This window comes from Drosophila montana, unplaced genomic scaffold, assembly GCF_035044405.1.
Source record: "Drosophila montana isolate Dmon_TW-CO22-7 unplaced genomic scaffold, ASM3504440v1 contig_1455_1, whole genome shotgun sequence".
Taxonomy (NCBI): Eukaryota; Metazoa; Arthropoda; class Insecta; order Diptera; family Drosophilidae; genus Drosophila; species Drosophila montana.
The window spans coordinates 1868431-1882497 of record NW_026996406.1 but is presented as its reverse complement, the minus strand read 5'-3'; the positions used below and the strand labels follow the sequence as shown (position 1 = coordinate 1882497).

The 14067-nt window shown below is 45.2% G+C and overlaps 1 protein-coding gene across 2 annotated transcripts in view; it reads right to left on the bottom strand.

The window, feature by feature from the left end:
- The window catches only part of trio, a 62614-nt gene that overhangs the window by 46933 nt on the left and 1614 nt on the right, over window positions 1-14067 (bottom strand). The window contains exons 3-6 of one of the 2 annotated variants that reach the window (XM_064685045.1): window positions 7831-8386; window positions 5660-7765; window positions 3174-5081; window positions 2908-3111 (exon numbers count right to left, since the gene is read on the bottom strand). In XM_064685045.1, coding sequence (XP_064541115.1) covers window positions 2908-3111; window positions 3174-5081; window positions 5660-7765; window positions 7831-8386 — 4774 coding nt within the window. Of the gene's footprint in view, window positions 1-950; window positions 1388-2907; window positions 3112-3173; window positions 5082-5659; window positions 7766-7830; window positions 8387-14067 lie in introns of those variants that run through there. The other variant, XM_064685054.1, reaches the window with a different exon arrangement.

Here is a 14067-nt window from a genome sequence, read left to right as displayed (position 1 = left end):
GAGAGAGAGAGAGAGAGAGAGAGAGAGAGAGAGAGGGAGAGAGACGGGGCGAATGAAAGCGAAAACACGTACCGCCAAATAAAACTGCTACTCAAGTAGCTAAAGGCGTGAAAAAGGTCAAAGGCAGCGCAAATTGTGCATGGAATTGGGGGCGTGGCTTACCCCCCCCCCCCCTCAGGGGCTTAGCTGCAGACATTTTTATAAGCAGCATCCATGATGCCTTCTATAAATTTCTATACACTGCCAGAGGGTATAATAACTTTGGAATGGAATGCGTAACGTGTTGTGTTCTATGCATATAAAGTATATAGATTCTTGATCAGCATCGGCAGACGAGTCGATATAGTCTATCTAGCTCTTTCTAAACAAACTAATCTCTTAGTTTTAGAGGTTTGATTAACTTTTTTGTCCTTGAAGACAACTTAATCAAACTCTTATAACCCAAATCTAAACATCGGACTACTATATACATATAGTTTCATATGAAGTATCAAATAATTTAGTTTTTGATTGAATAAATCTTCTGTTCTTCAACATATCTTAACCATAGTGTATTTCATATTCGGCTTGCAGAATTTAGCCTCCCTTCTAGTTATATATACATATATATTTTGATGGTCTTAAGAGGTTTTTGCATTTAGTTTGAGTGGCAGCTATTTATGAAAAATACATGTATATATTTATTTTCGGCCAGGCGTGTTTTTTTGTAAATTCTGTTTGTTGACAACGCGGCACATTTATTTATTTATATTTATTTGCGTTAAAATATTGTTTATAACAATTTAGTTTTTTTTTTTTTTTGGGCATATCCCTGTGGGATTTGGGCTTGGGCTTTGGCTTTGCGGTAGAATTCGATTTGAAATTCTTTAATTTATCGTTTGATTTGTTTATTGACTTTTACAAATATTTATTTATATAATTTTTTTTTATAGATATAACACTCGGCATACTCAGAAATAGTTTATCTTTCGCGCACACGCTTATCAGCTGATTAAAAGCAATTTGTTGGCCACTTAAGAATGGCTTCTTGTTGTTTCTTTTGATATTTATTTATTTATTGTTTTGGGTTTCCTGCGCTGTTTCCGCTTGAAATTCGCGAGGAGAACGGGAAATTTCGTTTGAAGAGGAAAATTTAGCAGCAACGCAGCGCAGCGATTTTCAGCGACAGTTTCAATTGTAAGCGAGTAACGTTAAGACTGGTCTCTTGGCGGAGCGAAGCGACAGGGGTTGGGGGGGAATTTGGTTGGTGAACTGGTGCGGCTGCTGCAACGGAGACGCCAAGTAGCGTCGTTCGCGGGCGTTTGACCGGGCGCGCATCTGCAGGCAGCTGCGAAGCTTTAGGAAGAGACAGCGACAGCGACAGCGACGGCGACGGCGACAACAGACACAAACAGCGAACGGCGATGAACCTATTGGCTTTAACTCTACGAATCAACTGGAGCAGCAGCCAGCGGCGGCTACGCAACGAAGCCGACAGCAACGTAAACAACAACAACAACAACAACAACGCAACGCGCGAGCTGCCGCAACAACAAACAGCGTGCGAACCGCCAAAAAAGAAGAAAAGCTCTCAATACGAGAGAGCGGCAGCACGAGCGAGCGCAAGCGAGAGCGAGAGAGAGAGAGAGAGCAAGGCTAACTGCCAATTAGCGCTAGCAGCTGCCAAACGTTGCGTATACGTAACGTACGTCAGGCAAAAGCTCTCTTTGACTGCCTCCCTCTCGCTCTCTCACACACACGCTGTTATCTACGCGCGGCATAAAAGCTATTCAAAAATCACGCAAAAGCTTTGCCGAAACAGTAAGCACAGGATCTTAACAGCAAAATATTTCTTTAATAATTTTGTAATTAAAAAAAAAATAATCTCTGCAGCAAAAAAATATATAAAAAATACATTAAATGTCAGTCATATAAATAATTTGGCACGCACACACACGCACCCACGCACAACAAAAAAAAACTCATTAAATCCTGCTATGAATTTTAAACATATTGCCGACGAGCCGAAAAAGTAGTTCAGTGACAGCCAATGGTAAGTCAGCAGCAGCGGCAGCATCCTTAAGAGCCGAATGATGAACTGAGAGTAAGCGAGGTGAGAGTGAGAACGAGAGAGGGAGAGAGAGTGGAATGGCATACGCGCGTTTCTTTTGAGGTAGGACCATAAAAGCAAAAGAGCTTCAATTGAGCTTTTAGCTCTTCAACAACGCTGGAGACTGTTAAGCTGTAAACTTTTTTTGCAAGGGCTAAGACAAAAATTTACAGACAGAGCAACTGTTAAGGTGCGGCTAATACAAAAATTAACAGACTTGCGAACTGTTAGGCTGCTGCTGAGCTAAGAATTAACAGACAAAGCAACTGTTAAGGTGCTTTTGAGAATAAAATTAACAGACAGAACAACTGTGCGAATGCTGCTAAGCTGTTAACTTTCAAAAGACAACTGATAGGGTTAACGGACAGGAAGCAGTTTTGTCAACTGTCGCTGCACAAAAGTAACTGAATCTAATGTTTAACATATTCAGACAAACTACTATCAAGTCGTCAAAGTGAACTGACTGTATGCTATAGACTGTACAGGAGAAGCTGTTAAGTCAACAGACGAAGCAACTGTTGATAGGTAAATTAACAGACATGACAACTGTTCGAATGCTGCTTAACTGTAAGATTTCGGATGGCAACTGTTAGGGTAAACGGACAGAGAGCAGTAATATAAACCGCCACTTTAAAAATTAAGCTTAATGTAACAGAATGAGCCACTGCTGCTGTCAATTAATCAACAGAAAACTGACTGTTATGCTGTAGACTGTAAAGGAGCAGCTGTTAAGACAACAGCTGTTAACGATAAAATGGTAGCTGTTAAATGTGTAAAATTGACTAAAGTTAAGGGAATAAATAAGATTAAAAACTGACCTTATTATCACTATCTGTGGTATTGCCTGAGCCAAAGCTTGCGAGGGAGCAGCGATCGTGATCATTCTCCGTGAGTGGCTCGTCCAGATCACGCGAGGATCGCTGCGAGGAACCGGAATTCTTGGCCGGCGACTTTGGCAACGTCAGCGAGGTGCCCGAGAAACAAGTTTCCTGCATGACCTCACGCAGTTTCTTAACCCAAATCTGAAATAAAAAATATATATTAGTAAAGGAATGAAATGGAAGTATGAAAATGGGCCACCGACCTGTTTCGTTTCCAGGCTGTTCGCCTTGAGCACAATGCGGCAGTCGGAGAGCATGGGCGAACGGCCGGTCCAGACCGCAAACTTGGTCTCATCGCCCTCGATGTGCTCCGTGATGCCCATGTCTGTGGTCATGAGTTTGCTCTTGAACTGATACTTGACCACATTCGACTCCTTGACCTCCTTGGCGAACAGCAGGTAGAGCTCGAAGAGGAACACACGACGCTCGCGTCCTTTGCGTATGATTTGTTTCGTGTCCCACGCCTGGAAGGCGTCCTGGAGCACCACCTCGCCCAGCTTATCGACCGACACATCACAGTTCTCGAGCAGCGACAGATGCATGGCATCATTCGCTTTCTTGGGCACATTCAACATGACCTCCAGACCCTCCTTGATCTCACCGTGGCTGCCCTCGCAGCAGGAGAGCAAATCCTTGAGCAGCAGCTGGTACTTGGTGATGCGCTGCACCGGTTTAATCAGATACGCCGGGAGCGGATGCTCCACTTCGAGACGTCGCTGTAGTTCCTCGAAATAGTTGCCCGCATGCTGCACAAGCAGATTGTTGGATGTCGGCTTGTTTTTGCAATAATGCACATACATGTCGAACTTGACGGCCCAGGTGACAAAACAATGGCCCACATCTTCGGGCATGGTCTCGTACTTTTCCAATTCCCTCAGAAAGATCTTCTGATGGAAATGATGCAGTTCACGTATGTTGCCAAAGATGATGTCCTCCTGGCCGAGCAGAGCGGCGGGCACATTCCGGCCGCTGCGAAACTCCTCGAGGAAGCACTTGATGCAGGTGGCCAAATCGTTGACATAGGCGCGCTCCGTCTGCATCAGCTCGGCCATGATGAACTCTTTTCGTCGCGCCGATTTGCGTTTCTCCTCGTTGATCTCCTTGCTGGCCGCCGAGCTGGCCGACGTGGTCAGCTTGGCCTCCAGCGTCGGATCCGAATGACGATCCGTGCTGCTGCTCGCGCCCGAGGCGCTGCTTATCGAGCTATTTGCATCCGTATCGGGCTGCAGCTGCTGCTGGGCGGACATGCCCAGCGATTTCTCCAGCTGCTCACAGTAGCTGTCCATGCGATTGCTGAAATCCTTGTAGCGCTGATCCACGGAGGCGACCCACTGCTTGATGGAGCTGGCATGCGCATGACCCTTCTCCACGAGACTGTCGGCCAGCTGGATGAGCAGCTTGACCCGTTCGCGTGTCTCCTTGGCGGTGCTGCGAAATTCGTTGTGCTCCTTGAGCAGACCCTCGGTCTCCTCCCGGCTTATGCCCACCAGATTGGTGCGCGACGACAAATAACCCTCGCCGGTATTGTGTATCCATTCGATGGCCTGCTTGGCGCTGCGCTCGAACAGCACAAATTGCTGGCACTGATCCAGCGACTTTTTTCGCAACGTCCAAAAGTCAAGCACCTGATTCTCCTGGGTGAGCAGCTTGTCCAGTTTGCTCTTCACGTGCGCCTCGCAATTGCCCTGCGGATATTGGTAATATTGCTGCGAGCGATTCGCGTACTTCAGGAATGTCTCCGCGGTGCGACGCGCCAACGTGCAGGCCTTCAGGAATGCCTCCTTCTGCTCCTGATGCTTCGATATTAGCTGAACAATCGTCTGCGCCTTGTCGCTGCTGCCGCCGCCACCGCACCAGTCGTCCTCGCGCCGATATTCACGCTCCAGGCTGTCCAGCACCGAGCACACCTGCTCGGCGGTTTTGTAGAAATTTATGGATGCCGTCACCAGCTTGTGCCGCTCCTCGGCATAGGTGACCAGTTGCTGCCACTTTTTGGTAACATCGTCGCTGATTTCACGTATCGACTTCGGATCATAGTGATTCGCATTGATCAGCGCATCAGCTCGGTATTTCACCTGAACAGCCGACGTGTGCGTCTTCTCAATGGCAATCTACAAGGGGAGAGAAAGAGAGAGGATTAGTGTTGGGTAATACTCAAGAGAAGCACTAAGCAGAACCTCAATTCAACTGTGTTATACGAATGTCAAATATTTTGATATTTTATGTTAATTATGCTGTCAAACCCGGCGCTATGTTATCGACTAGTGTCAGCTACACTGTTAACAGTCCAATTACAGCTGTTATTTCCTTATGTAACTATACATAATGTTAGCGTTAACAGGAGCAATCCCTTTACAAGTATACATTAGTTAGCGTTAACATTAACATAGAATTCAAAATAAAGGCTTAAAAGCTATCTGAGCATTTTGACTAGATGTTAACCATATATTAGCTACATATTTGTATTTATGGCTAATGTAAACATTGACAGCTTCACTTTAACATACATCGTTTGCATAGTATAAATTTATAATTTAACATGACATTAACAGCGTCACATCAAGACCAGCAAATAATATACTTTGACTAGGCGTTAGTTATATATTCGCTATACATTTGCATTTAATGTTAACATTAACATTAACAGCGTCACATTAGCATATGCTTAGCTGGAGTTAACCGAACTCACCTGAAACTGTTCGTGTTCCTTGCGCAACTGCTCGGCCTCCTGCAGGCTGTTGGGCGTCAGAAAATTGGCCACAAGCATCGCCTCGCCGTTGCGTATCCAGGAGATAACCTGATTGGCATCATTTTGGAATTGGCACAGTTGCACGGCCTGCTCCAACTTGGAGCGCTTCGCCTCGGACAGTTCCTCCAGATCGATTTCGCGTTCGCGCAAAAAGTCCAACAGATATTCGATGCGCGCCTGCGCCGTATGCGTGGCATCTGCCATCGATATGAAGCCGGCATTCTCGAAGAGCTGCAACAGATCCTGACCCTGCTGCAGCACCTCGTACGTGGTGTTCTGTATATCCGTGACGGATTCGTTGTGCATGCGTATCAGCTGCTCGGCCTTCTGATAGTCGCGCGACAGATCCGCATGCTGCAGCTCCTCGGACCACATCTCCAGCTGGGAGGACAGCTCCATGGCGTCGCGCTCAAAGTAGCGCAAACGCAGGATGAGATCGGCGCGAAATTTGCGCGCCGACCACAGCTCCTCGACTTCGATTTTCTGCTTGCTCAGCTTCTCCAGCGTGGCCTCGAGCGCGGCCAGCGAGCCCGTATTGTCCACATACTCGAGGGCGCGCATCTCCTGGAGCAGCGCCTCGCCCTGGGCAATCAGGGTCATGCAGGTATTCACGGTGCTCTCCTGCTGATCCCGATACTGTTGCAGCAAACGCTCGATACCCTCGAGATTCTCCTGCGACAGCCTCGTCTCGTCCGTGCTGACATCCGTGCGCAACGACTCGATCCACGCGGTCACCTCCTTCTCGTGCGTATAGAAAATGACGGCCATTTCCAGTCGCCGCCGGCGCTGTTCCACACGCTCCGCAAAGCTGGCCACCTGCAGCTCCAGCTCGTGTGCCACCGAATAGATCTCATTCGGGTCCGCTTCGCCGCTGCGCGCCAGTTCCTCCGCCGCGGACAGCAGCTTCTCCGCATTGCTGTACGTATTCTGGGCCACATTCTCGAAATGCTCGTGCGATTTCTGATAGACGCGCGCCTTTTGCAGATTCCGACCGATGCCCGTGTTCTTGCGCAAGAAGACCTCGCCATGATTCTTCAGCCAGTCAAGCACCTGCTTGACATCCTCCTGGAACAGACGCAGCGCCAGCGTCTGATGCAGCCGTATCTTCTCCTGATGCCACTTGGCCTCCAGCGTGCGATGATGGCCCAATATTTGGTGTATAACCGCAAGGACATGGCTGGCGCCTTCGCTATAGTCCGCCGCCGGATCCTGCCGTTCGTATTTATTATAGCCGCTGTTGCCGCTATTCTTGCGATGATCCGGCACGCCTGGCGGCGGCGGCTGATTGCAGACATGGACCAAATGATCCAGCTGATAGAGCAGCTTCTTGCTGGTCGAATGGACCTCGGTGTACGCCTGGCACATGGCCTCGTACAGGGATTGATGTGTCCGTATGGCCGTCTCCAGACTCTGGATATCCGAGGGCAGCGGCTGCGACGCCTGACAGGCGGCCGCCCAGCTGGCCACGCTATTGCAATACTGTTCGGCCTTGTGATGGAACAGCACGCTCAGCTGGAGCACGGCGGTGCGTTCGTCCAGTCCGGCGCCAAAATCCTTCCACGTGCGATCCAAGCGCTGGGCCAACGTCTTGATATGCTGTGCCGCATAATGTTGGCTCTCGATGAGACGCGCCGCCACGGCCAAAATACGATCGATATTCACATTGACATTCATGGAGGCGACGGCAAATTTCTGATGCTCATCCTGCAGCAGCTTGGCGCCCGAATAATTGAGTCCAATCTCCACGTAGCTCATTTGGAATACATCACGATTGTGCAGTATCCAGTCGAACATCTTCTCGCAATCCTGCTCGAACAGGCGCCACTGAAAGCACTGATCCAGCTTCACCTTCTTGTGCTGCCAGAGCATCAGCAAGCGCTCCTGGCCCGAATGAATGAGGTCGATTTGTCGCAGCGCCTTGTTAATTGCCGCCGACATGTCCGGATTGTTGTGGCTAGCCGTGCGCGTGCCCTGCTGTTGCTGTTGCTGGCCGGCGGAGGAGGTGCCCGAGTCGGAGCAGTCCGAGGTGGCAGCGCCGCCAGCGCACTGCAAGAGAAGAGGTTGGGTTAATAAATATATATAGAAAGGGTGTGGGAGATCCCGCCACGTACCTGTCCGGCTGTGCCGGCATTTGTTGCCGCTGCCATGTTGATCTTGGTCAGCAGTTTCTTGCCCTGCATATCGAGATCCTCGATGGGCAGCTTGGTGATCTTTTTGCGCATTTCGTTGTGATGATCGATCGCGTGCCGCGCCAGGCTGACGTCCTCGGCGAAATCGTTGCGATTGAGATCCTCTTGGAGGTCGTCGATGCGATCGGCCATATCGCCGGCCTGCCAAAAGAAATCCTCAATGGCCAGCCGTGCGTCCGTCCACTGTTGATGATCGTACGGCTGCTGGCCATCAAAGTCCGTGGTCAGCTGATGCGATTCGGCGATCTTGTTGAGCGCCTCAATCGATATCGTTTGCGTCTCGAATTTGTATTTATTGGAACTGATCGAGGCGCGCTGCTTCTGCCAGAAATTGTCCGGCTTGATGATAACCACGTTATGAATATTGGCGCTAAAATGCTCCTGCAGCACCTTCAGTATTGTCTTCACGTTCGTCGAGCAGTTGCCATTGCCCCGCATATCAATGATGACTGTGAAGCCGAGATTCTTGGCCGCATCGCTGCAAGTGAAAGGCGAACATTAACAAACGAACTGATCGAGGCGACCGAGGGCCGAGCGTGAGTGAGAGTATTGTTGTTCTTATACCCTAGCAGAGGGTATATGCAATTTGTTATCAACTATGTTTTTATTTAGTGCTGATTTTGGCGACCTTTCCATGCTTTCATTAATTCATTTTTCGTCCAATATATTTTAGGGCAATTATTTTACACGTCTGCGCTTTTTGACGTGGAGCTTGAAACTGAGTTTCGAAAATATTAAATTAAATTCTTTCAACAATTTATTTTGCTACAATTAAATAAGTAAGTTTATATCAATTAAAATTATTTTAGATTATGTTTTTAAACTGAATTCATAGTCGAGCCTCGTTTAACTATCTGCCTGTTTGTCCATCTTATTTTGACAGCTTTCCTGGCATAGATTCCACTTTTTAGATATAACAAAAGGTTGTAGATAATACATATGTATGTCAGAGTTGATCTAATCGAAAAACTATATCCTAAAGCTATTATCGATCGGTCACAGTTTGAATTTAACGCTAATGTGTTGTCTCTTTCCTTTACCTCACATTATGCTATGTTATTTCATACTTTGTTAAGATCGGAGTTTAAAGTCCGATCTTATTGAAACTTGCCTACAAAAGTGTGTATGTATGAGATGTTTGGGAGAAATGGTGAGGGATATGTACAATGTGAAATTTTTCTAGTCTTTATAAACTATACAAAAAAACCCAGATAGCAAGTTTGGTATATGTAGCTCCCATAATTTTCGAGTAATGCCTTATGATAAAACCCTGCCGCAAAATAAATTTGTTTCGATATTATGAAAATGAGAGAAGATGTCGCAAAAGAAAGAAAAAAAGGAAATGTCGAAGTTTCCCTAGCTTTATATCCCAAGCCACATCGTACTCACAACCTACTCTTACCCGTAAGGGTATTCGGTCTTCGACTAAAACAACATTCAACAGTTCTTTCGTGCATTTTAGTTTGATTTGTTTAGATTCTGCTTTTGGTTCGTTGCTCTGTTTACGTCTTTTGCATAAATTATGACTTTTCACTGGGACCGGGCACATTTTCTATTGCTTTGACACCAATTTCGGCTAATAATTTCCGACGCACCGTCTCCCTACTGCCCCCCCCCCCCTTCCTCCCTCCTCCTTCTCCTCCGTCTGTCTGCAACAGTTAACTGTTGCTATTGTGACGTGCCGCTTGTGTCGTGTCTTGCGCTCTGATTTGCATTCTATTTGAATTTTAATCACACCATTAACTATAAATATTTTTATTTTATTGATATACCTCACTCGCTCTCTCCCTTTCTCCCTCTCTCCCTTTCTTTCTTTCTGGCTGTCATGACTTCTACACGCCTTTTAACAATGTCGTTTTTGCCGCTATTTCTTGGCCTCGTTGTTGCCGTTTCGCTGGGGATTCTCGTGCGGTTGGCGCGAGCGCATTTCTAGGGGTTTACCCTCGAAGACGCACTTATAACCCGAAACCAGAACTACACTGCGCAAAATAGGTGTATAATAGTGCAAAAGTGCATACAAAAAATAAATATATTAATCTTTTCTTTAAAGAGCTTTAATTGGCTCATTGATTGACAGACTGATTGATTGACTGAACGACTGATTGAATTACTTATTGATTGACTGACTGCCTGAATGACTGGCGGATTGACTGGTTGATTGACTGCTTGATTGATTTATTGACGACTGATTGAATTACTTATTGATTGACTGAATGCCTGAATGACTGACTACCTGAATGACTGGTTGATTGACTGCTTGATTGATTTATTGACGACTGACTGACTGGTTGATTGACTGATTAATTAAATGACTGATTGGGTACTGATTAAATGACTGATTGACTGACTGGTTGAAGGACTGATTAATCAAACGACTGATTGGGTCACAGATTGATTAAGTTATTGAGAGACTGACTGCCTTATTGACCTTTAATTGACTGATTGATTGAATGAGTGACTCACTGATTCAAAAACTAATTGAATGACAGATCGATTGACTTACGTATTGATTGATTGACTGACTGCCTAATTTACTGACTGACTGGTTGATTGAAGAATGTATTGAATGACTGATTGGCTTGTTGATTGAACGATTGTCAGACTGATTGACTTACTTATGGACTGACTAACTGTCTGATTGACTGACTGACTAATTGATTGACTGATAAGCAACACAAATCACAAGCTGTAAAAGCTAGAAAGCTGCATTAACCGATAAACTTTTGTAATCCACACCAAAAGGCGAAAAATAAGTGGAAACCCGAGCTGGAAGCTAAAACCCGTGCAAAGCTGTGTATTACGAGCTAGTTTATACACATTTCTGTGTTCTCATTGCAGTCAATCACACACATTGTGTGTGTTCCAGAATGACTAATACAATAACTGTGTGCACGACACATTTATGGGGAGAGGCAGAAATTGTTTAAAGAATTTTATACAATGTTTATCAACAGCTGGCATCGGGGAAACGAACTGCCCGAATCGAATGTGACGCCATAAAAATTCGTGTTGTTCTCGAAAGAAACAAAAAAAAAGAAAACAACGGAATATCTCAAATGTCGCCCGCAGGAAAAGCCCGAAAAAACCAAAAGCAAATTCGAACTAATCAAAAATCGTTTATTTAACCCATAAATCTGTTTGGAAATTAAACAAGGGACTCAGAAATGGAACCAAACGAAGCGCCAAAGGAAGTTGGCCTCGAACGTGTCTAAAATTTTTGAGAACTTATTGTTTTTGTCGCCTTTGTTGTTGTTGTTGTTGTTGCTGCTGCTGTGACTTGAACAACAAATTTGCATTGCATTGACGTGCGACTCAGCTGCCCCTTTTGGCGCAAGAGACAAAGAGAAATCCAGCAGAGCGAAGAAATAAACAAAAATGTTTCACAGGAAAACCAAATAAATAAAAGAGACAAAAACAGAAACAAAACAAAGTCAAAAAACTGAGGAAAAAAATAATATCAAGATTGGTTCTAGTTGCGGAGACCGACTAGGAGATACCCTGTAGTCAGGGCAAGCTTTCCGAAAGTGAAGCATGCTGAAACTGCGATACAATAGAAGAGCCTACGCAACAAATTTATTGTCTCTAGCTCTATAAATGCCAGAGATATGCTCAAGAAACCAAAACGATATTTATCGATCTTTAGAAAATGGGCGAGTTGGCGGGAGGAATGAGTTAAGAAGAGTTAAAAACATGTTCTATAATACATATATAGTCTGTAGCTATCATGATCTTTTAAGGTAAGTTGAAATCTCTGCAAGCTGTAAAGCGATATTTATCGATTTTGAGAAATGGGCAAGTATTTTAAGAAAAATGGCGGGTGTTCTGCGTATCTTAAACGACAAACTTCAATACATATACAATCTGTAGCTATCGTGATATTTAAAGATAAGCTCAAATCAGTGAGAGCTGTAAAGCGATAGTTATCGATTTTAAGAAAATGGGCGGGTGAGCGGGAAAGGAAGAGATAAATATGTTCTTAAACGATAAACTTCAGTACATATTTACAAACTATGTATATGAATTGCTATCATGATCTTTTAAGATAAGTTGAAATCTCTGCAAGCTATAAAGCGATATTTATCGATTTTGAGAGAATATGCGAGCTAGTGGATAGACCGATAACTGGAAAATGATAATTATAGATTTGCAAGCTGAGAATATAATCGAAATAAGCAGTAAGAACATAGTTCTTATAGCCCATAATATACCCCTTTACTGGCACACCGCCAATAAGAACAGGGTATAAAAAGAAGAAGAAGAAGCACGATGCCGCGATTAAGCGCACACTGGGCAAGCTGCCAAGGCGGGGGCGTGCAGCAGAGGGAGAAAGGGAGAGAGGGAGAAAGAGAGAAAAAGAACCACAAACAGACAACGCAACGTTGAATGACAGCGCTGCGATAAGACGACGCGTTGTGTCGTCAGCAGCCCAACCACCCCCCTCCCCCCTCACCCATCGTCAAGCAAAACAAATGATTGCCTCGCTTATCAGTCAAAAGTTGAGGTGTCAGCATTTCAAGATTCCAGTTTAAATGCGCGCATATGGGCCAAAGAGATAGCGACTGCTAATAGGGGGCAACCCGCCAGCCCCCCCCCCCCCCCCCCCCCCCCGTCTCTCCCCACGATACCCCCCTGCAGAGTAGGTGCTCGCGCGGCTGATAAGAAAGTGGGCTTGGGAAAGAACATGGGAAACTCGTGCCCCAAAACGAAAAGCTGACTGTGATTCATGTTGTTGCCGCGCCGCGCTCATTAGCTCTTCAGTTCTTCGAGTGTGTGTGTGTGATTGAAAACTCTTGTGAAAATAGCCACGAATTTCCCAATGAATAATCCGAAAGAAAAAAAAAAGAAAATGCTACTGTGTGTCGCAATTTTTGATTGGATGCTCGTGATCATGATTTTGATGGCTTGTTTTTCGGGTTTTATGGCAAGCGGAAGATCTTTTTAGTTGGTAATGTTTAGCGGGAATTCTAAAAATACTTAATATCGAATAAAATTCTACCCTTTCCGTGTAATGTTGGGTCGATTTGATATTATACCCTATATAAAAATTGGAGAAAAAGAAGAGAATCTTTTTTGAATATATCTTAACTAAACTCGGATCTTACGAGCTCTACCTTGCTTCTCACATATCATATCTTATCAACATCGGACTATATCATTGAGCTCTATATAATAAGTTCTGATTTGCCATTTTCTAGGGTATTTAAAGTTCGACCTGCCAAACTTAGTTATTTATTCTTGTTTTTAAGATCTTAACACTCTAATTACTTTATATCGTTCTGATCTAATCTTATGTATCTCTTTATCTCTTTATTATTGACTTTCCGCCATATCTAATCGAATATTCTAATTAGTTCCAAGCTTCGATTTTTATTTAATTTTGCCAAACTCTAATCAATTCCAGGTAAAAAGCTAAGCTTCATTTAAATAACATGGCGAGTGTATAAAAAAAAAAAACAAAAACAACGCATTCCACCTTTCATTTCTTTTGCTTTGCTTTGCTTCGCTTTTTCTTAGCTCGTTTTTTTTTTTTTTGGCACTTTGACTCGGCCGCTTTTTTCGCCAGAAACAACAACAACAACAACATTCATTTAACAGAGCTTTCGGCTTGCCGCATTCTTTTGCTCTGAAGCCGAGCCGTGCTGCCGGTTTATGCCATTTCCTTTTGTTATGTATTTTCTTATTGCTTTCTCTGTCGCACAGATTTATGCAATTTGTTGTTCTTCTTCTTGTTGCTGCTGCTGCTGCTGCTGCTGCTACCTTGGCTTCTGTTACTGCTATTGAATTTTTGCCAAGTGGCGAGCGAAGAAGCAGCACATCAGCCTCTCTCCCTCTCTCCCTTTCTCTCGTTGACACTAACACAAAGCTGCATTCAATGTCAGCCTAGGCTGCAACAACAATGTGCGTGCTGTTCGCCATTGTCGACGCTGCCGCAACTGCTGCTGCGACTGCTGCCGCTGCTGCTGTTGGATGATTCATAAACATGCAAGAACTGGAAAATCAAGTGGAATGCATGCAGCTGCAGCTGCGCGGGTGAGGCGCGACAGCCCAAAACCGCAAACGAAGCGCAGCGCGGCGCAGTCGACGTCAGCTGACACAATGGCTGCTCATTGTGAATGCGCCATGGGGCCGGCCGGGCTGCGCGTGCGAGCGAGCGAGAGA